This window comes from Gadus chalcogrammus, chromosome 21 (genome assembly GCF_026213295.1).
Source record: "Gadus chalcogrammus isolate NIFS_2021 chromosome 21, NIFS_Gcha_1.0, whole genome shotgun sequence".
In the NCBI taxonomy this organism is placed as follows: domain Eukaryota; kingdom Metazoa; phylum Chordata; class Actinopteri; order Gadiformes; family Gadidae; genus Gadus; species Gadus chalcogrammus.
In genome coordinates this window covers 17,933,916-17,961,309 of record NC_079432.1, presented here as the reverse complement: position 1 = coordinate 17,961,309, position 27,394 = coordinate 17,933,916, and the positions used below count along the sequence as shown (strand labels likewise).

General features: G+C 45.5%; 2 protein-coding genes across 3 annotated transcripts in view; one reads left to right on the top strand and one right to left on the bottom strand.

Annotated features, from left to right (window-relative positions):
• Positions 1 to 44: 44 nt before the first annotated feature.
• On the bottom strand, positions 45 to 9,071 carry cep57l1 (centrosomal protein 57, like 1). Of its 2 annotated transcripts, none has more exons than XM_056581095.1 (12): positions 8,751 to 9,071; positions 8,104 to 8,349; positions 7,664 to 7,814; positions 7,361 to 7,546; positions 7,148 to 7,269; positions 6,655 to 6,771; positions 6,445 to 6,522; positions 5,342 to 5,419; positions 5,164 to 5,247; positions 3,834 to 4,090; positions 3,489 to 3,633; positions 45 to 2,658 (listed from the first exon to the last, which is right to left on the bottom strand). In XM_056581095.1, exons 2-12 carry the CDS (start codon positions 8,122 to 8,124, stop codon positions 2,443 to 2,445), a joined length of 1,455 nt encoding a protein of 484 aa, XP_056437070.1. In that variant the 5' UTR covers positions 8,125 to 8,349; positions 8,751 to 9,071; the 3' UTR covers positions 45 to 2,442. The 2 variants fall into 2 exon arrangements, with proteins under 2 accessions (XP_056437070.1, XP_056437069.1); XM_056581094.1 differs by lacking the exon at positions 8,751 to 9,071 and having other exon boundaries at positions 52 to 1,649; positions 2,443 to 2,658; positions 8,104 to 8,343.
• Positions 9,072 to 12,159: 3,088 nt separating this feature from the next.
• Positions 12,160 to 27,394, top strand: part of sesn1 (sestrin 1) — a 62,291-nt gene continuing 47,056 nt past the window's right edge. Inside the window, exons 1-2 of the mRNA XM_056580811.1 lie at positions 12,160 to 12,224; positions 12,656 to 12,979. Coding sequence (XP_056436786.1) covers positions 12,701 to 12,979 — 279 coding nt within the window. The 5' untranslated portion in view covers positions 12,160 to 12,224; positions 12,656 to 12,700. The remainder of the gene's footprint in view (positions 12,225 to 12,655; positions 12,980 to 27,394) is intronic.

Genomic DNA, 27,394 nt, shown 5'->3' with positions numbered 1-27,394 from the left:
ACTGTCCATGTACTTTGACTTTTTTTGTTAACCATTTAAGCATTTTATTATTGCATGGAAAAATGCAACTAACTCTTCAACATACATCAGGACCAAACAGTATTTTCTATGAAGGGTCCAAAGGTCAATCTTAATAGTGCGCATACACCCATGCACCTGTTGCATGGGTGTTCCTCCAACAAGGTAATCAGCAGAGTAACCAGGCTATACTTCCTCACGCTATCCCCCATGTTCACATGACAAACCCAGGGACCAACAGACTGCTGTTGTGCCTGAAACAGGATACACTGTCAATCCCCAGTGTCACAGAAAGTCCTGCTCACATAGCAGAAGCTGATAATGGAAAGAAAACGTCTGCTTAACATATCGTCACAGGAACAATGTTCTGGGTTGTTGACCATGTTGTCCTTTATTTTATTCATTTTTCTTTGCTGAGGTCCAAGGTTCAAGGCTGGCGACGTTTCCGGGACAGTGTCAGGAAAGAGGCGGGGGCTATCTCAACACCACAAACAGTTTCTACAATACAGTTTTGACAATCAAACGGCTGGGGTGATTGTTGTATGTTTGAGCTGTAATGGTTGGCCTCGGTCTAGTGCAGTAGTGACTTTAGTTTTACAGCTTTATTGTTATCAATAAACATAAAAAATGCAGTCAGTCTCTTCCCAATACTTTTTCTTAAAGAGAATTAAATAGACACCGCTTTGGTTGTGCGTCTATTACATACTTTGAATGTGTCATTACTTTCATAGGATTTCAGGTGACCTTCAACGGTCAAAACAAAGCAAAAAGTAGGGGATGTAACCATCGTGGGAGTAATGGCCATGGAGAGGGTAAAACAGAATGACTTCATATAAAGTGAGCTGGAAAGGTCAGAATAACCTCGTGCTCTCAATACTATGTGTGTAAGGGGATGGATGGGGCTTGGCAGAGCTAACTAAATTTCTCTGTCCAGCCATGTTTGGTAATCTAATAGAGGCACATGAAGAAAAAAAACCTGGATTCCCTCTCTCACACACACACACACACACAACAAGTGAGCAAAAAAATATACAAGAACAGACAGAATGGAAGATAACAATTAAACAAACCAAGCCAAAATCTTATAACAGTGATCTCCAGGTATAATGTGGTGCATTGCAAATGTGTGGACTGGATGCCATATAATTTTGGTTTAAGCCAGCAAAGAGGTGTAAGATGTTGACCAAAGAGAAGGTATGAGAGCAAACACTGGAATCATGGCTCGTCATCCAATGTGACTAAATCCCTCACCACAAGACACCAGTATTCTGCCGCGCTAACCATGTGCACAGGCCATCCAACAATTAAGATAACAAATCAGTAGTTGTCATCGGCTAAGGATGCCCTCTGGGGTTCACAATGCAGGATCTCTGAACACCTCCCTAGGGAAGTGTTCCAGGCATGACCATTGGGGAGGAGACCTCGGGGAAGACCCAGGACTAGGTGGGGAGATTATGTCAACACTGGCCTGGGAACGCCTCGGGATCCCCCCGTCGGAGCTGATCAATGTGGCCCGGGAAAGAGAAGTCTGGGCCCCCCTGCTTGAGCTGCTGCCCAGCGATCCGACCCCGGATAAACGGATTGACGAGGAGGATGATGAGGATGAATCGGTAGTTGTATTTCAGATTAAGCTGGTGAGAAAATAACAGTTTACAAAACCATTCAATGGAGCTTGTTGCATATCTTGCCATGATTTAAAGTGTTAACGTCGTGGGTCTTGCTGACGAAGTGGATAGGATGGGGCCACTTCCTCTTTAATCACGAGTCCCTCATGGGTTACAAAGTAAAAATAAAACGCAAGTAAAAGGAAGCGACCCCGACCCTATCCCCTTCCACAGCATAAACCACCACTAGGCTTGTGGCTCAAAACTACCGCTAAAACGGGAAATAGATAATGCAACGACATTTAATCAAATTTAATTTGAATGGTTTTGTAACACTTCTTTCTCCCAAACTTAATCTAAAATACAATTACTGATGACGGGCTTATCGAAGTTAAATATTTTCAGTAATTATGCCCAGCACTGCCCTCTAGAGTTTTCCCCAGAGACTTACCGTAGTTGAGTTTAGGTTTTGAAATGCATTTGACTTTTAAGGCCCCAATGATATTGTTATCATTGCTGATTTTTTTTAATTTAACGTAGGGGAAAAAAGGAAGATGATATTGGCAGAAACCAATAGCTGACGTCATACAAACAATTCATTAAATGTTAAAATAGCAGAATTTGAATTTATTTCTATACACCATGAGGTGACAAAGAGGTAACGACACAAACACTCAACACATTATTAATAACTGCCTGTCATTAAACCTTTGTGTGCAGGATTTAATTTATATAATTCTAGACAAAGCAAAAATAATTCTGTAAACTATACAAAAAGCAAGGAAACCTTGCACGCACGCACACACACACACACACACACCTATGTCTCCCACGATATATCATCAGTCTTCAGGCTGTTTCTGAACCTCTGGGTCTCCTTGAGGATGTGCAGGCCGCTCTGGGAAGCCCCGCCCCTCCTCCCCGGGCGCCTCTCCCTGACGGGCGACGGCTGTGGGGGACTGCTGGCCCCGCTCGCCTTGGAGCCCCTAGAACCTCCCCCGGCAGCTCGCCCCTTGTTCTGGGTCAGCAGGCGGACCTGGAAGGAACCCAACAAATACAGAAACACTCAATGACATATGACATATAATACAGTCTGCTGGTGCTATAGAGGATGTGTCTGACAGTCTGCTGGTGCTAAAGAGGATGTGTCTGACAGTCTGCTGGTGCTATAGAGAATGTGTGCGTACAGTCTGCTGGTGCTATAGAGGATGTGTGCGTACAGTCTGCTGGTGCTATAGAGGATGTGTCTGACAGTCTGCTGGTGCTAAAGAGGATGTGTCTGACAGTCTGCTGGTGCTATAGAGGATGTGTGCGTACAGTCTGCTGGTGCTATAGAGGATGTGTCTGACAGTCTGCTGGTGCTATAGAGAATGTGTGCGTACAGTCTGCTGGTGCTATAGAGGATGTGTGCGTACAGTCTGCTGGTGCTATAGAGGATGTGTCTGACAGTCTGCTGGTGCTAAAGAGGATGTGTCTGACAGTCTGCTGGTGCTATAGAGGATGTGTGCGTACAGTCTGCTGGTGCCATAGAGGATGTGTCTGACAGTCTGCTGGTGCTAGAGGATGTGTCTGACAGTCTGCTGGTGCTATAGAGGATGTGTCTGACAGTCTGCTGGTGCTATAGAGGATGTGTGCGTACAGTCTGCTGGTGCTATACAGGATATGTCTGACAATCTGCTGGTGCTATAGAGGATGTGTGCGTACAGTCTGCTGGTGCTATAGAGGATGTGTCTGACAGTGTGCTGGTGCTATAGAGGATGTGTCTGACAGTCTGCTGGTGCTATAGAGGATGTGTGCGTACAGTCTGCTGGTGCTATAGAGGATGTGTCTGACAGTTTGCTGGTGCTATAGAGGATGTGTGCGTACAGTCTGCTGGTGCTGGCGGAGCTTGGTGATCTGGACTCCTTTGTCCTCCATCTTCTTAAGCAGGCTCTCCAGCTCTGGCTCCAGCTCCTCCGAAGTCTCTCGGCCCGGGACCTTCTCAATCTGACGCACCAGCTCCTGGTGCTCACTATGGGAAAATTAATTAATTAATTATATTTACATTTAGGGGATATTGCTGACGCTTTTTTCCAAAGCGACTCGCTCAGGGACACCTCGACCGAGAGTGAGGGATCTAACTAGCAACCTCTGGTTAACAGCCTTAATCCTGCTTGGTAGGAACCACCCATAAGAGACGGAGAACAACGAGGAATACTGAACTTTACTCACAAGCTCATCTGTCCCAGCTCATCCTGCAGGGCCAGCAGCAGGTCCGACAGAGAGTCAAGGTCCTGCGCCGCTCGCCCCGGCCCGGAGGTTTCGGGCGTCGGCGAGGCCCCGGTCAAGGCCCGGCGCAGGCTCCTGCGGGCCCCGCCACGCGCCTGGTGCAGGGAGCGCATGTGGTTGCACAGCTGGGGCTGATGGTGCTTCAGCATGTGCAGCAGACTCTGCATGTTCCCGCTCACCGAGTGGCTCGGGCTGGTGGACTACGACAGACAGACACAGCAAGGGAGGATGAGGGCGATGCTAGGACTGATACAACAAGGGAGGGATGAGGCTTACGCTAGGACTGATACAGCAAGGGAGGATGAGGGCGATGCTAGGACTGATACAACAAGGGAGGGATGAGGGCGACGCTAGGACTGATACAGCAAGGGAGGATGAGGGCAACGCTAGGACTGATATAACAAGGGAGGGATGAGGCTTACGCTAGGACTGATACAACAAGGGAGGGATGAGGGCGACACTAGGACTAATACAACAAAGGAGGGATGACGCCGACGCTAGGACTGATACAATGATATCTAAGATGATAATATGCAACCATATCCAATGGCACCATATTCATATTTAAAGAAACCTTAAAACATACTTTAATTCAGCTTTCTCTTCATCCCTATTATTCATTTATTTTATTTTTGTTTATTGTCATTGTATTGTTAAGCATCTTGTGTTGCGATTTTGTATGAAAGGCGCTTTATAGATAAAGCGCCTTTATTGATTTGATTTATAACGTGTTTGGCAGAAATGTTCATCCCAGGGCTGTTATAGTCTACATTGATAAACGTATGCTATTAAAAAAGGCGGTTGCAAAACACTCGGTGTAACTCAACTGCGACTTCCTCCCTGTGCACTTCCTATTAGGGAATCACAGGGTACCTCACGATACGATACGCAATTCATGCCCCGCCATACCGATAAAATCGCGATACAGCGATTCTGCAACAATCAATATATTATTAGACATCCTATAACGATACATCCCTATATGTCTAACGATGAATTCAAAATTATTGAAAAGGTAAAGTGCTGGATTTCTTCCTTTATTTATGGTCCAAACTGAGTTTTTCAGTTACTGGTCTTTTATCTCACCCCTACTAGTTCCTACGCATATAAATGCACGTCATCAATATCAAGATGGGATATCAGGACAAAACCAGGAGACGCTGAGTGAGCGCTGAGGGGAGAAGGGGGGGATCCACGACACGTAGGTCTACTCACAGTCACAACGACATGGAGGTCTACTCAAGAGTTCACCACGACATGGCGGTCTACTCACAGTTCCTGCCACAAAGGGCAGACGTCTGGCCGTCGGGAGGCTCTGCGACATCGGCTCACTGGACGGCTTCGAGGCGCTGGCTCTCTGCAGTGGAAAACATCACCATGAAGTCCCCCAAAAAGAATTCTGTTTCATCACAAATTAATAAATGGACGTCGTTTAATTGTGGAAAATATACCCCAGACTTCTTCTTTGGTTTGAGCTCTTGGCTTGGTGGGGAGGACAGTCGGAGGTTGATGTCCATCTCCCGCTGTAGCTGTTGGCATAGCGAATGTACACATCAATTTGGAAGCATGCGTGTGAATTAGTGATCGACCGATATATCGGCTGGCCGATATTATCGGCCGATAATTGCGTTTTTTTCGTGCATCGTATCAGCCGATATTTTTATTCAGTATTGGCCGACTTATTTATTTTCTTCGGCATGAATTACAGACAGTTCAATAAATGTTAATTTTTTTTAAATTGAGACATTGTAACATTTGTTATCATCATTGTGTCATTTTTATGATGTTAATTGAGGGAGGCTTAAGAAATCCAGACCCACATCTGGAAAACTGAAGGGTCTGGCAACGAGTAATGAAAATGGCCCAACTCGAGGGGCCGCACCGAGCATGCATTTGAAAATATCAGAAGAATACAAGGGCTGTCGTATCCAGACCAGTGGAGCTAACCAATCGATAAGACTCTTGCCGTATCCGGTTGGTAAAACAGCAACGCTTTTGGCGCGCCTATATTGATACATCAATGTGATTGATTATTGTTCTGGGCCAGGGGAGGCCCAGAATATACACAAGTATATTGCTCGTTGTGCTCTCGCGAGAACTCTGGATTTCCAGGGTATTATCGGCTCAAGAAAATCGGTATGGCGTATTGGTTATTGGCTATGGCTGATGAAAAAATATCTGCATCAGTATCGGCCCCAAAAAAATCCATATTGGTCGATCCTTGGTGTGAATGTACATTTACATTAACATTTTGGGCTTTTATCAGACGCATTTATCCAAAGCAATTTGTAAGAAGAAGGTGCAACAATTTATCGCTGGCTGTACAGTAAGGATGTTCATAGAACCAAGTGCAAAGCACTAACAATCGCTAGGATAACCCATTACACCCCGTATACAACAACGATAGCTAGGATGAGATGTTACACAATTAAGTACTTTTTTAGTACATTAAGCTCCAGGACGTACAACATATATATGAGTGCGTACATTAAGTGCCAGGACGTACAACATACAAACATGTAGTGGTTTATACTGCACATGCTCACTGACTGACCTCGTCTGCCTTCTCCTGCACCAGCCTGCGCTCATGCTCCTCTGCTACTAGCCTTTGCTCCAGAAAGAACATCTTCCTCTGAAGAGGAAAAGAGACGGATTACACACATACAGACACACACTGCTTGCCACCTGTAATCAAAAGAAATGCACACATTCTTCTGCCATGGTTCAACAGCTTCTGTGTGCTAAACATGCTTGCTCGAGTTACCGATGCTTGAGATTGGGTTTGGCTGAGTTTGATGCATTCCTTCTCTAGCTTCTCCAGCTTCTCTTGCTGGTTCTGGAGGCTTGTACAGTCTGTCACCGTCTGCCTTTGAAGGGAAGCCTGACAGAGGAGAGCGTTAAACACTCTAACAGTTGGATACAACACAGTTTACACTTTGTTTTCATTTAGGGGAAAGCTTGACATTTGGCTCTCCTAAGCTGTTAAAATGTGACTTTTAATGGGAAGAATTCCTGGTGTGCTCCGCTGTGGATCAAATGCTACAGTCCAGTAGCCTGGCTATTACCAGACCAAGCAAGCATAGATTGCACGTTGGTCTGGGAAAGATGCCATCATTTTCTTCAGCACAAGAGGCGTGATCAACGGCCCTAGTTCAACTGACTCTGCACGCGATTGGCTGCTTGCCGTCGCTTCACTGTCGTCATTGTGTTAAACCAGCCAATAGCGGGCCAAGGGGAAAAGCCAGCTTGGTTTCCACCTGTTTCTCTGCCAGGGTGTTCTTGTCCTGCTGGGCTTTCTCCATCATCCATCTCATGTAGTCCAGCTGCTTCTCAAGGCCCCTACAGCGGGCTTCTGCAGCCTGCAGTTGTGAGACTAGCTCTAAAACACACGCACACACAGTTACGTTTTCATTCTGAACTCATATTAAACATTTGAGATTGAGCATCCTTCCAAAGTGCTCAGCAATTACCGGTCTTGTTGATGTTTTTGGGGGCCGCGGTGTGTGGTATCCGAGTAGGGCCCTTCGAGGAGGTGGCGTTGGGCTCGACGCTACACGCCGCCAGGGAGGAAGGCTGGATGTTCTTCTCAGCTCTCTTCCTCTCCAACTCAAGCCGCCTGATCTTCTCCTGAAGCGTTTTCAGTGCGTCAATGACAGCTGGCCCACAAGAACAAACCAGCGGGTAAGTACGTCACTAGGGGATTTGCTATCACTGTATTATCATATGCATCATGGGAGAATAAATGCAACAAAGCAAAACATCTGTTTCGACACCTTTACTACTAACAGCGTCAGTAGTCCGAGAGAGCCCAGGAGAGAGGCCCGGTGTGTTCATGCTCAAAGGGGGTTCAGGTCTGGGCAGTATCCTATCAGGAGGCTGATAATAACTCCCGATATAACTGTTCTTTGAGGGCGAATCTGAACTCTGAAAGTAGAAGCAGACTAGAGTTAGATTACACAGTACTAGATACATTTATTAATTAATTTTATTACCGGGTGTGCGGTTGCATCGTTTTAAAAAAAAACGCACAGCAGTGTTGTTAGGAACGCACAACATTCCAACATCGACATACGCAGTAACGTTGTAACCAGTCAGGTTTCCTCAAAAATCTATGATTAGGTTTGTTTAATTATCCGGAGAATGATCAGTTCGTTACACAAAACATTGGGTTTGATCTTTGTTTGTGTTTGTCTTTGTGCAACTGCAAGCCTACCCGATCATAGGAAGTGTCCATTGTGTACAGCCTCGCCTTGGTAGGTTTACGCAATTATAATGATCTATGGTCTTATCACTACGTTTCGTTTTCACTACGAGAGGATGATTGTTGACTCTGAGGAGCAGTTTGAACAATTGTGTGCAGGAAGCAGTCTACGCTGTGCGGACTGTTTAAACTTCCCTCCTCTTTCGCCATCTGTGGTTCCGCATGCGCACTTCGACCCAATCCTCCCTGGAAGGCAGGCTGTTAATCATATAATAAACAATAAATTAATGATAAACCACATATCAGTTTATCATTGTTTTATTTCAACTTTATTTATTCAGGGAAGGCTATTGTCTTTTCAATGACGACCTGATTACAACATATAAACAAAAACAGAAATACAAGTGTACAATAGATGTATAAGTCGGTATAGCAACCAGCAACATTTCAATACCTAGCAATAATACAGTACAATTTGAAAATAAAGAAAGCTATTTAAAAGACGAGCAATACTTATTTAATGTGATCTCCATCATCCCCTCGAACTTCAACATCCACAATCATTGAAACAATAATGTATTATGTACACAACAAACAATAATGTATTTCATGAATTAATCATGAAGCTATAGGCTATTGATAAATATTGTATATTATACGTTGATAAATTCAAGGCCTCTTGCACTTGAAGCAGGTCAGGTGGATTGGCTGCATTTCAGATCGCCTGCTTTTGCCTCTTCTTTAATAGTTCCATGGCCTTCTTTAATAGGTCCATAAATGCATGCACGAGACTTGAAAAGATCCGCCGGAACTAGTCAGAAACACTTATGCCGCCTTCAAAACGCTCGGAGTTTCCGAGAATTTCGGAGGTTCGGACCTTATGCTGTGATCCTGCTGCCTCGGACACCAGCCTTCCCAGTTGCAAGTGGGGAAATCTCCCAGCTTTCTTGCGACATTTGACGGAGGCACGCCAACTTTTGGTCAGGCCTACTCGGAATTCTGAGAGTATACCGAGTTCAGCGATGACGCTCTCATTTCCGGTCTCGGAGCACTTATAGCTGTTACGCCGCCTCCTGCTACACGGTCCAACATCTCCATCTAGTGGCCGCTTGACGCCACTGGCCCTCGTTCTCCCGACACACCTGCCATCAATCTACAATCTCAACTCCCAACTTCAGCCGGGGATCTCCATCCAGCCGGCGCCAGTTCGTCATTTACAACTCTCAGGCCACGTTTATACGTAGCAGGGTATTTATAGAAACTAATATTTCCCCCCCTCCGTTTTCAAAAATAACATTGTGCACACGACATCGTTTTCAAAAAAGTTGTCGTTTACATCAAAACGGATAAATACGCCGTTGGGACATTATAACTATGCCAAACCTATGGGCGGCAGTGTAGGGAGAAGGATAAAGCCATGCAAGCCAATCAGAATCCTCAGAATCAACAACAACGAATAACACGAGCGTCTTCCTGTAACAAACTGTAAACATAGGGCGCTCATATGACGTTAAGCATTTCCTGGCGCATACTGTGACATTTCAGAACCTAAAACCCCGTTTCTACCCGTTGACACGACAACACGTAACCGGCGTTTTCAGAAATCTCCACTTTGGCCGGAGTTTTTAGAAATTATCGTTTTCTGTGACAAAAACGGCGTTTTCGTGTAAATGAGAGGCCAAACCGTGTGAAAATATCTGCGTTTTCCCTTCGTGTAAACGGGGCCTCAGTTCGTATCGGTCCTACCAGCACTTTGCAAAGATCTGCTAATTTTCCCTGCTCCCCTCGTAACCCTGTTCCCTCTCCTCTAGTTCTCAGTCCGTCCTCTGCCTACCTGTAGCCGAACCTGTGATGGGCAAATTAAGCTTTTATGAAGCATTGAACCAGTTGAGCCAATGTTTCGAAAATGGGTTCATTACTCGAAGCTTCAGTGACAGTGGCCTGCCTGCCTGTTTGTTTGTTTGTTTGTTTGTTTGTTTGTTACCGAACCCTCGACTGCCTGACTACTGCTTGCCTAGCCCCGGCTTGTCGTTTACTCCTTGTCCCAATAAACCCTACTTCCTTTCACTCCGTCTCTGCCTCCCTGTGTCAAGCGTTTGGGTCCCCTCGTCCTGTTCCATAACAACAGCGTTCCCGTTCGCGAATTTACGAATCCTATCATGGCCATGCTGATGGCCCTATTCTGTCTGTGGTTGGCCGGGTTGCATGCAACTGAACGGTACCCTCGCTGTTAGCATTTGAGAGCGTCACAAAATAGCCGTTTTTGTGACGCTCTCAAATGCTAACAGCGAGGGTACCGTTCAGCGAGGGTACCGTTCAGTTGCCAGGGGGGCCGTTGCCCCCCCTGGCAGAGGTTGGCCAGCCCGCTGGCCCCCCGAGTATTAAAAAAATAAATAAAATGCTTAACATTTAACTTACGTATTCTGTTGTCGGTTGCCTGGCAACGGACAACTGATCACGTACCCTGTACAAATTTGGCACCAGGTACAAATTTGGTGTGACAGCGCCCTTAATTAGGCCTAATTGATTAACTTATACAAAACAAGCTAAATTAAACCACACATGTTCCCAAATTGAACGGACAAGGGAGGGCCGGGGGATTCATAGTTAGGGCGTACTGAAATCCTCACTGTAGTAAGCAGGACAACACGAAAAGCCGCCGTCAAGAACAAGCATAGTTTGGGAGCTGGCACGCCTCTTTTAAAAGAGTTATGACATTTCTCACATGGATAATTCCACGTGGTAATTCCGACCAACCAACCAGGGCAACGTTTTGATATGTTGAGGGGAGTATCTTAAGTCCACATTTATTTGAAACATATTTAATAGTTCGCGTTCACATCGCTTGGAATTATGGGGAAAACATTTCCGCGACGTCGGAGAGTTCTCGTTAACGACGCTCTTATCATTCCACTTCGGTTCAGCAACTGATAACAGAGTTGCCCAGTTGGTGATGTTTGGTTTACTAGTGACGCGCCTGAACAGGGCGGAACATGAACGTTTTACTCAATATAAAAGAATCAACCATCATATCACATACTTTACTATTGATTGACGTTGTAACCGTCTGTTGGCATCGACTTTGCTCAGTTTTGAACGTAGATAAGGGCAAGTGTAGCCTTCCATACAGTGGCAATACAATGTGCTTCTCATAAATAAAAGCAAAAGGATAGTAGGTGATAGGCTACAATGAAATAAAGACGTTCGAACATGTAGTGATCATACTAAGTTTTGTTTAGTTCAGATCTTTTTTTTTCTTTTTTAAACCTGCTGTGAAGAACTTTTAGATTCCCAACGCAGTGCACACGAAAGGTCAATGCGGGAACACGCGTAAGCGTTTGCGTTATCACCGGCGAGTCGTCTCGTTTCACCAAGACCATGAACGCGCCTTTAAACACGCCTATTAATTCGACACGTGTGTCACCCTCACATCATTGGCCACATATTGATCAATCAGCGCATCTTTAGACCAAAACAAAGCGTCTTTCCATCAGTAGTATTTTATATTTTAGCCTTGCAAAGTACATTTTGAATTAATGTTTATTAATGATATTTTTTTCATAATATTTTTCTTTAAATTCAGCCCAATCTAAAGAACAGAATGGGGTTTATTCTGAAATAAACACATACAACGTATCTACAAATATGTATATTTCAAACAAATGTTTACTATTATGATTATTATTATTATTATTATTATTATTACATTATTAGTTATTTATTTTTATTTTGTGTCAGTTCTTATGGATCGGCCGTCTCTCTGTCTGCCGTCGGTCATTTCTCCTCTGGTTCCGAGCGGGGTAAACAAGTGAAGGGCGATGCAGAGCATGCCGGGAGATGTAGTCCACGAGGTTTCTCATTCGTAGCCGACGAATGCAGAGTGATGTGCGAGGGAATCAAATTCCCATGAATAAGCGTTGCGGAGGGTTGCAGCAGTGGATACGCCCACTAAATAGCTTTTGGTCGACGTTCGCACAGAACAACCCTGTCACGTTTGGCAAGTCTGGTGGTTGGACCCTTCAGACGTCAATCAAGTTGCAGCCTCCTCTCTTTTTTTTCACACTGGGACGAGCGGTCAGATCCGAAGGAAGAAGTCGCTGGAACGGAGACCAGCTCCAAATAATGTGAATAAAGTAAGTAATGGGTGATGGCACTTGGTGCACTCTAGCTGAAACTATATAGTTATCTGCTATCATTGTGTTATGAGCATTGGTACAACAATGTCTTCATCACAATAAAATAAAAAGAAGCAGACAGGGAAAGATTGAATGGACTGTTTGTCACACTTTGGTGAATGATTTTGGCTGTTCACCTAACCGTTATCTTCTGTCAATGCATGTTGGTAAGGAACGTGTCTTCATTTCAATAGAATGAGCTTGTGAAACCGCAAAACTGGCTTTAGGTCTACTCTACAGTGAACATGCTCTGGTTTTTGTACGTGTTGTTCATAATGCTTTGACAGTCGAGCACATTTTATGTATTATTTTTATATGCACAGCCTCAGTGAGCAGTAACCGTGTTGTAAATTAAACCATTGATGTAAGCTTTGTTGTTTTTGTTTCAGTCTCCTGCTGAAAGAAACGCACACAAAGCATCAGAGCCCTCGGACATGGATGTCGTGGACCAGGACGCACTGGGCCGTTGGGACGGGCTCAGCAGCCGTGACGCGGGCTCCCGGGACTCCGCCATGGAGACCATCCAGCAGGAGCTGATGAGGATTGTGGAGGCCATCGGGCACGCTCCAGCATCCCAACCCCGGTCCCCTGCCTCACCGGGGCCACCCTGCAGAGTCCTCAACGGCATCCTGGCCCACCTCCTCATGCTGTCCAAGCGCTGCCCCTTCCAGGACATCCGAGAGAGATGTGGTTGGCTCCTGCAGACCGTCCAGGTAAGGTGCTATATCCCGCCAGTGAGAAGTAAAGACGTAAAATCTGGGACCTGTGATCCAAACCCTTCCTGGACATTATTTATTTCACAAAATGAACGGCTTATGAGGGGTGGCAGTAGCTCAGGAGGGAGAGTGGGTTGGTTGGTAACCGGAAGGTTGCTAGTTTGATCCCCGGCTCCTCCTCCTAGTTGTCCCTGAGCAAGCGACTCACCCTGACTGCTTCTAACAAGCTGCCTGTCGCCCTGCGTGGTCGACTCCGCCGTCGGTTTGTCGATGTGTGTATGAATGGTTGTAAATCGCTTTGGATTAAAGCGTCAGCAAAATTCCTTCAATGTAAATGTACTAGGTCCCACCCTTGCAGACATACGCTCACAATTTCGGAAATGAATTCTTCAAATGTCAATTTACCAGATTATACGACACTATGTATTATGTGTGTACGTCAGAATGTAAACAGCATAGTTTATTAATCATTCTACACTCGTACCATGGTAACATAATGTTACCTTTGTCATGCTGATGTTATGTGGTTTAAAGTACATTGGTTCACACACACACACACACACACACACACACACACACACACACACACACACACACACACACACACACACACACACACACACACACACACACACACACACACACACACACACACACGTCATTAGAGCCTCAGAGTTCTGCTAAAGGTTTAAATTCATGACCACAGTGTAGCAGCACATTGTGTTTGGTCCCACAGATGCACACGGAAGCACCTCCCTATCAACAAAGTAAACCCATCTCTCTGTCTCACTCACTCACTCACTCACTCACTCACTCACTCACTCACTCACTCACTCACTCACTCACTCACTCACTCACTCACTCACTCACTCACTCACACTCTCTCTCTCTCTCTCTCTCTCTCACTCTCACTCTCACTCTCACTCTCACTCTCACTCTCACTCTCACTCTCACTCTCTCACTCTCACTCTCTCGTTTAGAGGGTGGGCTGCAGGGCATGGGATCAGACAGATCACCAATTCGCGCAGATCTACAGATTTAACATAATATCCTTGAATGCCCAGACTGTCCCTGCTTACCCTATTTACACACACACACACACACACACACGCAAGGCTATTGGTCCATTCTTTATATATATATATATATATATATATATATATATATATATATAAATATATATATATATATATATATATATATGTGTATATATATATGTATATATATGCCTTGGATGGAAAGGCCTTTTTGATCTTCTTGCTTGTCAAGTTGGTGGTTGAAAACTCGGGATACTGAGATGTCAACCTCTGCAGTTGTTCTGATGCTGTCTTTGTCCACTTGGTATTCTGCCTCTGTTGTCTTTCCTGCGCCGCTGCAGGTCCAGGGAGTCAAAGGTCAAGGGGGGGGGGGGGGGGGGGGGGGGGGGGGCTTAAAATAGGGTTACATGGTGAGTAAAGGGTCATGCGGGGAGGGGGTCATGTTCCCACAAGCTCTCCGCTGCGAGGCTCTGGCGAGGTGAAACTCCGCGGGGTCAAAACCGATTAACCATGCAGTCCTGTTGACCGACGCCCGGTAAACACGAGCCAAAGGTAGTGCTGGTGAAGGGCCGTGGGTCATGCATACTGAAGGCTGCTGACTGAATGCATATTGGAGCCGGAGCAGGAGGTAGGCGCTGCGGCACTCTGTGCTTTGGTGCTCGTTCAAGTGCTCCCTGGCACGCACGCACGCACGCACGCACGCACGCACGCACGCACGCACGCACGCGCGCACGCACGCACGCACGCACGCACATGCACATCGAGGGAAACAATGGCTCACATTTGTTCTGGAGCTGCCAATAGGGTGGGCAGACTGTATATGGCCGGGCACTCTCTCTGGCCACCCGATTCCCAAGGCTGATGAAAGGACCCCAGTATTGGACGGCTGGACTGGAGAGAGAAATGTGTGTCTTTGTGAGGGGTATAAATACACCATTATATAATCCTGCAACGTTAACTTGCATAATAAATACATCTGAATAGATCAGGCTAGTCTCTTCATGCAGGGTACATACGCTGGTCCAATAGGCTGATCACAACTTCTCTGAAGGGCTGCTAAGGTTACCCGCTCAGTTCGGTTGGTCGGGGCCAGTGGAATGCCGTACCTGAAGGATTCATCAGCTTGGTGTCTTCAGGATGGATCGCTCCGACGTCTTCCTCTGATGCTGACAGTGGGCAGTAGGCTAAATCAATGAACGCTATAGCGTTTAACAACAATACAACTCCTGTGTTCCTACGATTAACTTCAACCCCCAGAACTCATGACGTTATTAGTGGTTTAAATAAAACCACAAGTTCAGAGCTAGATAAAGGGGAGATTTGTGCAATGCATACAATAAAAGGGAGGATTTCAGTTAACAACAAACATCCGTAAACAAACACAGCTGCATTCAATTACGGTTACCTGATTGGCGTGTAATGTAATGTTTTGAAGTGCAATGTATTTTTTGTTGAATTTAACAGTGGAAGTCTTGCTCAAGATAAGTCTTCAACACTTTCTACAAATAAAGTAAAGTTGGCTGGAAATCTAAATTATATTATTCATAAAATCCAGTGTGACTGATGCTAGTAGGCATTCTGGTGAAAACTTAAATAAAGCAACCCTTTTCTCAGGCAGTGCTCACCATGGCCCTGGCCTTGAGCAGTTCCCTTGTGTTCGGTGTGGATCCAGAGACAGAGCACAACATGTATATTTCATGAAGCACATTGAGAATTTGGAAGGCAGAGATACTAGCAGGAGGCAGTCGATGCATACAGGGCAGTCCATGGTTACGCTAGTGAAAATAGCAAGTGTTTGCATTTACATTTACATTCAGTGGATTTTGCCATCTCTTCAGGAGCAGTTAAGGCGAGGCGTCTCGCTCAGGGACACCTCGACATTCAGCTAGGAGGAGCCGGGGGTCGCATTCGCAACCTTCCTTTTACCAGTCAACCGGAAGGATACTAGTTCGATCGCCGGCTCCTCCTAAAGGCAGGTGTCTTGACAGAGAGAATAGGCTGGGTAGGGATCATTCACTGCATTGTAGGGTTTTCTGCTTGCTGTCCCAGAGTTGTGGGGTGTCTGTGGCGGTGGCAGCAGCAGGCGACCTTTGGCCCAGTAACGGCACAGCGAGGTGTTACTGTGCGCACAGGCCCGTGATACAGAGGGGAAATAAAAGACTGGATTTCCAGCTGCTGTCGGCTCAGCATGGCAATGGGCCCCTAGTGAGGTGTCAGGGTGGGGCTCCCCTAGTGAGGGCTCAGGGTGGGGGGGCCCTAGTGAGGGGTTAGGGTGGGGGGCCCCTTGAAGAAATATCCAAGCTCTCCGATGACTCTGCGTAAAATGACACACCAGTATTTAGCTGCTGTACCGTGATTTGACTACTGGGTCTTCTTGACCAATCAGGTTGATTATTATTTAGGTTGATTACAGCATTGAGACGGCGGCAATAGGATTATAACTGCGGCTCATCTAATCCCAGTGAAGAAGGAGCTTGATGAGAAAACTAAGGGCATTGCATTGTGATGCAATCATTAAGGTCCAGTAAGCGGCAAACTACTGTAACCCTTTGAAAGCTGGCTTTCTCCAAGATGGATTGACCTGGTGGTTCTAATCATTTGGCTGATCACAGGGACTGGTTCCCTGGGTGGATCCGGAGTGGTGTGCAAATGGCCCTCACCACCTCCTCTGCAATACTGTCTGAAGATAATACAGAAAACCAAACCAATGGTAATCGTGGCATCCAGACAATAGACACGCTGGTTTAGCCGCCACCGATGGCTAGTGGAAGGCAGCCAGACAGAGCCCACCCCTGGACCCCGTTGTGGGGCCTCTGTCCAGGGGCCGCCTGGTGGTTTAGCTGTCTGCTGAAGAGGGGGAGGGGGGGCGCATCCATCGCTGGAAGCGTGGAATCAGGTCACTGTCAATCCATTTGGGAAGCGTATCTAAAGACTTAGATAAGGGATATCCTGCACTCTATTCACACACACACACACACACAAATAAACACACACACACACACACACACACACACACACACACACACACACACACACACACACACACACACACACACACACACACACACACACTTAACATATACCTGCAACCCTCCTGCTTTCGACCAACATTTATTTCATGCCAACTATTAGCCCCAGAGGCGATCTAACACCCTGTATAATGGAGTGTCTAGCGTAAGCGCTAGACACTCCAAGCGTCTAGCGTAAGCTCGTAAGTGTCTTTGAGTGTCTAGAAAAGCGCTATATGAATTCAATCCATCATCATTATTATAATCCTAGTGGGGGAGCAGGGTGTCATGGTTGCCGGGAGGGGGGGGCAGTTGTACACCTTCAATATGTGTTTGGGGGGATGGGGGGGGGGGGGTGTGGGAGGGCAGCAGCGTGTGTGAGTATGGAAACAAGAGAAGAAGAATCATCTTCAGAAGGCGGGGGGGGGGGGGGGGGAGGGAGGGAGGGAGCCAGAGGGGGGGAGGGGAGGGTTAAGAAGTGCCTGCCATCTCCTCCTGTAGTTGCACAGCAGTCTTCAATGAAGAAGCACCATCACCGCCACAACCAACAGCCCCTGGGGGCCTCAATCTCCCAGCTCGGACCAGGGGAGAGTGCGATAGCTTTTCACCAATGCTGGATTGAAGATGATAACTTCGTGGGTATTTGAGTTCTTTATTTAGGGAGTGAGATCAAGTAACCCCTCACTCCCCTGATTCCACATGGTCAGATCAGAGTTCAGTAGTCGTGTTGAGACCATCTCACATCTCTCATGCTGTCAAGACCTGAGCTGAGATCACACACACACACACACACACACACACACACACAGAGACAGACTCTTACTCTTATTCACTCACTCACTCACTCACTCACTCACTCACTCACTCACTCACTCACTCACTCACTCACTCACTCACTCACTCACTCACTCACTCACTCACTCACTCACTCACTCACGGAGGCTTTGGCATTCAAGCTGATTGTATTAAAGATTTGGGAAGAGGGCGATCCATTGTTCGGCAGATTGTTCAGAAAATAAGACATGAATGGCCATTTGGTGTTGTTTCGAGCCAAATGAAAATAATTCCACATCATCTTTTCATTGTCAACACAGATGCAGTCATTTACGACGATCAACAAGTAAAAGATAAACCAAATAAGGTATATAATCCAACCAGAAGACTAAGATGAATCACACCGCTGATAAGAGCATCAAAGGAAGTGTCTACTTTATTTGACCCTTTTAGTCCTAATATTCTCTGAACGTTTCAACATCCAGCTTTATACTTAAAGTGATTAAGTCAAATAAATTACATTTAATCATAGTCTTCTTCTCCTATGATGTACGATTTAACCTTGGGCTCAGCTCCTTTTGGACGATGAATGCTAGAAAACGTTCCTTTCATCTGTGCTAGGTGTCATGCTCGACGAGAATCATCTGATGCAAACGAGCAATAAAGGATCCCCTTCATGCCCAATGAACAGCAGGACTGCATGAGAGCATTTCTGCAAACCTAAACCGTATACTAATCCGCTCATTTCAATAGCTAAAAGATCTAATTGTGGTTGCAGTTTTGTTGATGTCCACATGAGTACGCTATGCACCATTCTTTTGCCTCCAGTTTTGACTCTTGCAGTGGGACAGGAATTTTCCATGCTGGGCTGAAGAAGGCAGGGTGGGAATGCTTGGCATATTTTTTTCATGTTTGCCCCGGTCACTGGGCATGGATCCAGTGTGTGTGTGCCTGTGTGTGTGTGTGTGTGTGTGTGTGTGTGTGTGTGTGTGTGTGTGTGTGTGTGTGTGTGTGTGTGTGTGTGTGTGCGTATATGTCAGTGCTTGATTCTTCAGCTTGTGTGTGTGTGTGTGTGTGTGTGTGTGTGTGTGTGTGTGTGTGTGTGTGTGTGTGTGTGTGTGTGTGTGTGTGTGTGTGTGTGTGTGTGTGTGTGTGTGTGTGTGTGTGTGTGTGTGTGGCTCTTACGTGAGTGGCTATGTTTGTGTGTGTTTATGACGGTGAACTTGCAAGATTGCGAGGTCTGGGCGGATCAGGTAGCCTGTGGCCCGGGTCCAGCTCACAGCCTTAGGCCCTATTAGGAAACGACCAGGGATGAGGGCCGGCCAGCAGGGGCGTAGCCATGTGGGGGCCAGGGGGGGCCACCCCGCTGCCCCCCCCGAGTATTACAAATAAATAATAAAATAAAAATAATAATCCTGAACGGAAACGGCCTAAAGAAAGCTGAAATATATGCACTATTAGTTTGATCTAACTTTGACTTATTCTTATTTAAAGTTTTATAATCCGACGTTATGAATAAATGTTGCACTTAAAATCCCTGATTTTAAGTGCAAGCGATTGGATAAGTGGAAAGGTTTGTGTGTTTTTTCCGATGAATTAAGAGGAATCGATGGGGAGAAGAGGGGAATCACTTATCAGCACATCTTGCAAACGAGACATTTAACTTGTGTTAACAGTTTTAGCCTGAATTCAGAGTAAAGGGTTAAGTTGAACACCTCAAAAAAGAAAAGACAAAAGTGAATGAAATGTTCTAACTTTGCCTAGTTCAAAATGTTGTTTAGTTGAGAAACGATGTGTGCTAAATAGACAGGCCAGATACATGCATAAAATTGACAAAGTATTGATTATACAATATGTCATTTGTTGTTATATCATGAATTTACAGATTGTAACTGTGCTAGATTTTAGTTTCTTTCCTGTGTTCTGACCATAGATGTGGATTCTGTGTTTTATACGGTCTAATCAAAAGAATCAGCAGGTTAGCTAGCTAGCTACATGGAGCCCATGTACTTGCTCCTTTGGTCGAGAGTAACACTGGAAGCCTTTAGCAACTGAGAGCTTTAATCCTTCTTCTAATAAGCAACTCTAGAAATCGGTGTTTCCTCCATTGGTCTTGGACAAAAAGTAGTTATAGTAAAACAAACCTAATTTCTCACAAAGCTTTAGTTCAACTGGTCTATGTTGTGTGGACCCCCTTGATGTGCTGAGACAATGGTTTAGCTGTGTCGGCTGTGATGTAGAGCTCTCTCGCCGATGTATGTTGCTTCAAGCGTTGCCTTGCGTTGCTAGTTCCCATTGCGCTCTGGCTCAAGCCCAGCTCCCAAGTTGTTTCAGCGTCTGTATGGTATTGTTTCAGACTGGATTTCAGTCGGTGGTGTGTGTGTGTGTGTGTCTAAAGTTGTGTGTGTCTATGGTCGTTGTTTGTGTGTAAGTCGGTTTGCGTATGTAAGTATGAGTGTGTGTGTTGGGGGATGTACGTGTGAGTCTGTGTGAGTGTCTAGACTTGTGTGTGTCTAGGGTTGTGTTTGTGTGTTAGTGTGTGTGTAAGTATGAGTGTTTGTGTGGTGTATTGTTAGAGCCCTCTCTTGGGCATTGTCCCGGGGCCAATGCAGGACCTGCTTGTTTATGCTGGGGACCGGTTCGTCACAAGGGTGACAGTTTCACGCTACGGGACCCTGGCTTTCCCACAGTGTCTTACCTTTGACCCCTCCGGGCCCTGCTGCTTCCTCAAAAAAAAAAAAGAGTGAGAGAGAGAGAGAGAGAGAGAGAGAATTAGAGTCGGTTTGGCCTTGTTCACATAGAGTAAGAAAACAGAAGGCAACGTGTGTGTGTGTGTGTGTGTGTGTGTGTGTGTGTGTGTGTGTGTGTGTGTGTGTGTGTGTGTGTGTGTGTGTGTGTGTGTGTGTGTGTGTGTGTGTGTGTGTGTGTGTGTGTGTGTGAGCTCTGGTTTGTGCTTGATTTGGTGCTGGGCTGCTATAGAATCCCTTCTGTAATAAGCACATGGGCCCTGTGGATTCTGAAACAGTTGTGTATCTTTCCACAATCTGTTCACAAAAATATGTTTGAACAAACATTTAAAAACAATAGGCAGCAATGTTTCAACCCAATTTGCTATGACACCCTGCTGGCTTTATATGTGTTGCCCACTGGCTCACGTCTGAGCATCTGACCTGACGATACTTCTGCAACAGATTCTCTCTTAGCATCCTGAACTCACAAGCATTTTCAAATCGTGATGAGAGGACTGATTTAAAACATGTAAACCCTCCCAATGGTTTTCATTTTTTTCAAATGAAATGTTTGCCCGAGCTTCATGAAAAAAACACAAAATGAGTTTTACTTGGCAATGTGTGCATGTGAGCGCCTGTGTCCTCTGTAAGACGTGACAGGAGACACACGTGTGAAAGAGGAAATGCCGATGTTCTCTTTAAAAACAAAGAAGAGAATCGAAACTCAATACGTGCAATTGTGTATTTGAATGTGTATGCAGATGTGTGTGAATGCATATTCCTGAGTTTGTGTGTTTTTGTGTGGGTGAGTGGGTGGTTCTTTGAGTGTATGTGTGCGCTTACTTTATCCTCTCACTAATACTAGATGAGCATCATTGGGCAGCCAGGCACCTGCTCAATAGCCCATCGATTGCCTCACCGCTCTCTATTCAGTGCCAAGGTTGAGGTGCTCTGCTCTCTCTCTCTCTCGCTCAATTGCTGCTTAAAGGGGTCTTAAAGGGGTGATATCCTGCTTTTCTACCTTTCCCTTTGCTATATACTGATATATGCTGTATGTATACATCTTTCACGTCTAATAAGCTAGAATCAAAGTCCTAGCCAGGGCGAGAAACGGAGAACGCCCCTCAATAAGTGTGTTAAACAGCTAATTTGTGCTCAAACTTCCATAACAGTGTGACGTCTGAATGTGAAGTGGGCAGTACTGAAATGCAGAAGTCCAGCCTCCCGGCTACCCGCAATGTTTACAACTTGTACAATTTCGGGTTAAGTGTGAATTTGCCGACCAATCGCAACAGAATGGGCATGCTGACCAATCACAGGAGCATTTTTGAAGGACGCTAAAATAGTTTTTGCAGACATGAACAGTGTGAGAATAATAAGGGGTATTTTTTAACATACAGGCATGTAACCCTATTCTAGTAGTACCCCAAAATGCAAGTATTTACCCTAAAAAAGCATGATATGGGATCTTTAAAGATGTCTTCAACAGAACACGTGTAGCTTGACCTACTGATCAGTGCAGTACTTCTGGGCATCATTGTATACCGGTGGAGGTCAACAGTGACTTGCAGAATGATAAGGGGAAGTTCTGAAAAAGTCAAGAAAAGGCCTTTCACACCAGCGCCTTTTTGAATAAGCTCATAGCCTACCTAACTAATGAGGTCAAACGTGTAATATACTGATGAAGAGAAAAAACATGGCTTTAAGTTGCGACCCCTGGTTGAAATAAAGAGAAATGCATTGTACATAGTTGATCTTTCCATTGCCTGGGCCTGTTGTCGAAGAAAGGGCTTAAAATGTACCCTGGTACCTAGGGTACCTATGGTTTGTTTCAGGTTAGAACACCTAGGCCAAGACATCAAGTGTCTCCACCGCCATTTTCCCGTTGGTAGCAGCTATAGTTGACTTTTGCTGCTAGCCCACTCCACCAGAGAATTTCTGTTGGCCCCAGTGTATCCAGGATTAGGGGGAGTGTCAGGGATGGTTTGAAGGAAGCGGTCAAGTTCTGCCTTGAACTGGATCAGGGTTGGGATTGACTTGACATTTTTGGGTACAGCGTTGTACAGAGCAGAGGCAGTTATTGAGAACGAGTGGAATCTCATTGTGTTGATGCTGCTATACTTGGAGCTTCCAAGCGGCCGTACACAAGTTACTCCTCGCCTCTCCGAGTGTTGGAACACCAGGTTGACGCTGTTGGGGATGGCACCGTGGTAGATTTTCCAGGCAAGGATGACCATGTATCTTTCACGGCGGCGTTGTAGCGAGTAGAGGTTAAGATGCTTGAGGCCGTCCCAGAGATTCAAGCAACCCGCTATCTTTGCAGTGAAAGTGCGCTGGATAGACTCAATCATGATAACGTCGCACTGCAGATGTGGTGACCAGAGAGCACAGCAGTACTCTACGATGGAGCGAACATAGGTCTTGAAAAGCAGTAGCATCGTGCTTTTGTCCCTGATTGAGAACGTCCTCAGAACCCAGCCGGCTTTTCGTGCAGCTTCGGCTGTTTTTTTGGTGATGTGTTGCCGCCAACGGAGATCTTTGTCAATGAACACTCCGAGATCTTTGACGACATCGTCTGAGGAGATTACCAGTCCTGTTGATAGCTTGTACGGCTCCTGTAGATCTTGATTCTTCCCGTGCTGTAGGAGCTGGAACTTGGACTCATTTAGCTCCATGTTGTTGTTAGTTGCCCAACGAACAACTGCGTGGAGATCCTCCTGGAGCAGCTTGCAGTCTGTAGGGGAGCCGATGCTCTTGTGGAGCTTTGAGTCATCAGCGAATACCTTTATTTTGCTGTGCTTAACGACAGAGAACAGATCGTTTAAATACAAGATAAAGAGGAGTGGGCCCAGCACTGTGCCCTGCGGGACACCACTCCGAACTCAATTGGTCCATGGTGATTTAGGGCTGTGCAATGACTAAATACAATTGGTCATCAACCTCATGAGGGGCATCACAAGTCATAAAATAAAAACATTGACTCAGAAACATGATAAACCATGTTTGAAATGGCAGCGAGAATAAAGAAGACGTACCCTGAATCCGTGATTTACAACTGGCGGAGGGCGTTTTGGGATTTTCACACTGTCTCTGACAAACCTGCATCTTTAGAAAGAAGCCTGTGAATTAACTATGTTTCAATATAATTTATGTTTCAATAGCTTACTATTTCATTGAGGAAAGCCCTGATTCTTGTTGTTTTTGGTTTGCAGTATATGGCCTTTTTGATGACTGCAATTTTGGTAAATAATTCTTGTAATTACTTAATGAATAATGCCACATGAGAAAAACGGCCTTCAATTAATCCTATAGTTAATCCTAATTAGTTTGACTGTGTGTGTCCAACACCAAACTAAGAATTCAGATTATTTTTCGCAGAAGCCTAGACACACACACACACACACACACACACACACACACACACACACACACACACACACACACACACACACACACACACACACACACACACACACACACACACACACACACACACACACACACACACACACACACACACACAGAGAAGAAGAAGGACAAAGATAGAGAGGTAGATAATTGGACGGAGGGGTGGAGAAGGAGAGGGAGAGCTGAACGGAGAAGGAATGAGTTGGGGTAAGCCATAGGGTAGAGTATACTGAGGCTGTCGCGGTATCACAGGCTGTAAACAGCAGAGGCAGGAATGGTGGGAGGGCTCTCACTCTTGCTCTTGCTCTTGCTCTCGCTCTCTCTCTCTTCTCCCCCCCTCTCCTGGCAAAGTGTCCCATGAGAAAGTTTAAACATTAATCAAAGAGTACTAATAGAGTGGCTATACACATTTACTGGCAACATTAATGAAGGTTCTTCTAATGTTAACTATGGCCATGGTGGGTGTAATGTAAGTTAGGATCGTTTACACAACAGGAATGAGGATGAAAGATAAAGGCCATCACTAGATAGATGGTTGTGGCAGACCTCAGTTTGGTTTCTGGATACTCTTCTGCTGCTGGCAGCTTTCCCCCCTAGTCTCAGTTTTTAGGTTTCCAAGGCGTCTCCGGTCATATTTCAGTCAACACGACCGGGCCCAGCAGAGCAGGGAGTCTCAGCAGAGCAGGGAGTCAAGTTGGCAGGCGGCCAACACACTCCCCTACTGTCTCCACAAACCCCCTCTCTTGCTCTCTCTCCTTCGTACTCTTATCCTCTTTTATTGTGGCTCATTTTATTTTCCATTGCATTTCCACCGCTGCCTACTTGGAGAAGCTCTCTGTAAATATCCCCCAGTGTCCTCGTGGGCTCTAAACCACGAGGGAGGAGAAAGAGCGGTCGTGTTCGACCATCAGGTCTTCCTATGGAGAACGGGGCCCTTTTCCTTTATTGCAGCAGCTCTCTAAAGGATGTCAATCACCTTTGCGCCTCAATGTTTTGATTGGCTGGTTCTAAAGTAACTCGATATGGCCCCTTGGTCATGAATCCTGTGAGGTATGATGTCACGGGACAGCCCAAGGTAGAAAAGCAAGTAATAAACAAGTCATCTTTTTATTTAAGTCCTTTTTCTTCAGGGACCAGAGAGTCTGGTTAGACAGTATAGCCATGTTAGACAGATTGCTAACATTTGCTATGAACAAATACACTCGTCTATTTGAGGGTTTCTTGCTTAAAAATAATTGCAGATTCATAAAAAAGCTATTTTAAAGATTTCTTTGCCACTTTGCCACAACACCTTAAATGTTGAAGATAGATTGAATATATTTAACGTAACGCAACAATCCACCATAGTATTGGTCATAATGTTTTGCGATTATCGGCAATCAACAATATGTTGAGTTGAATCATTCCAGTAGCCTGGCTATTACCAGACCAAGCCAATCATAGATTGCACGTTGGTCTGGGGAGGCTGCCGTCATTTTCTTCAGCACAAGGGGCGTGATCAACGGGCCTAGTTCAACTGACTCTGTACGCGATTGGCTGCTTGCCGTCGCTTCCCTGTCTTCATTGTGTTAAACCAGCCAATAGTGCGCCAAGGGGAAAAGCAAGCTTGGTGATGGGTCCAGCAAAAACGTATCGAAAGCAGAAAGAAATGTATTGTTCTTATCCAGACCCTTGTGCAGGGCGAACCCAATTCGCCGGAAAAATGGGCGGTGCTATCCAGGCTATCATTCCTGCACCATCCTTGATAAAATGGAGTTTCCCTTGGTCTGTGCTGTTAAGGCTCTTAGCTCTTAGTCCTAAATGTTAATCGTTTTTCCTTAATTCAGCGCAACGTTAACTTTGGCCCAGAGCCTGTTGTATCTGGAGTTCAACTGAGGTATTGTGAGGTTTTTTTTCTATCCCAGGTACACATGTACAGGGTCTTCATTTGCTTGTGTTTAATAACATCTCCCTGGCTGCTGGACGGGGTGAAACTATTCTTAGAGAAGTGGTTGTTTTTAAGCTACCTGATTACGGCATTTTGTGTTTATAGTGTTCAGTTAGATTCATGCAGCAAATGAAAACATTGAATGTAGCAATGGGGTGTGAGGGCTTATCTACCTAGAGGGGATGGTGCCCTGCTTGGTTAGGTCTCTGTGTGGCCGGCTGCTTGTCTGTCTGTATTTTTGGGCCCCGGATTCAATTGGCTAGTTGCCTTTCGGTCTTAAGACCATCATGTGATGGAGAACGTTCTGGATTTGAATGCTGTGTCTGATTTGAGGTCATGGTGGCTTGGGCTTGTGCCAGTCATATTCAGCTTTGGTTCAATTAAAGCCAGAGAATTAACCCCCAATAGGGGGGGGGCGGAGCTACTGACCTGTATGGGGAGGAGCAACTAACCCTCACACAGAACATGATCAATCTGTTGGGAGTGTTGACGTGGATTTGTTCAGTTAAAGCATTTAGAGGTTCAACCAGAACAGTAGAGGAGTTATAAAGAGGTTATTCGATTTATAAAACAACCCCTTCAGAAATGTTCATATCATCGCACTTGGCAAACGTATTCAGCAATACTACGGATGCACCGAAATGAAAATTCTTGGCCGAAACCGAATACCGAAAATGAGGAAACCAAGGCCGAAAACCGAAAACCGAAACACCGAAAGAAATTATTATGCCAATTATTAGTACCATTTAGGGTTGCCGCGGTATACAGTATTACCGGTGTTGAGGCCAACACCGAGTTATTTTGTGTTATTTTTTTCCAGTAATAAGAAATAATTCGGCGTCATCTTTAGGCCTATTTTATTAAAAAAATAAAGTTTGGCAGTTTGTCTTTGCAGTGTTTTATTTTTGATGTTTCTTCTCATAAAAAAAAATATAGATACAAACCCAATAGATAGGCTACCTAATAAAGCGTTGGAACGCGCAAGACCGATAACCATAGCAACGCCGGTAAACAAACCCCGCGAAGCCCAATCCCTACGAGAGCTCCCCGCGCTACGGCCATCCGGAGGCGCACAGAGCTTTTGGCCGTGGTATTATATACAAAATTATATTATACTATTATATATAGAATGTTTTAAGACGCTGTCACCGAGAATTGGCGTGCTGCCAGACGCTGTCACCGAGTGTGAGAGGAGAGTTGACGGAGAAGATGGCGGTTGACCTAGTTTCAAAGTTTATACCGTTTATACTCGTAATACCGGTGTTGACACGAGTGTATTACTCGGTGTGAAAATGTCCACACCGCGGCAACCCTAGTACCATTGCATTTATGGCTATGGCTGTGTACTAACTTCATTAAAATCAAGGCATTGCAATTTTTGCAAATCGCTATGCGTGGGTTTTTCTCAGAAACATTGAAAAACGTCCACACCGCAGACATATTATTATTATCCAGACAAGCGTGTGCTGGCCGCGCTTTTTGTTTGCGTCAGCACAAATTTCTGTTTCGGGCGTGTTTCGGTGATAAAA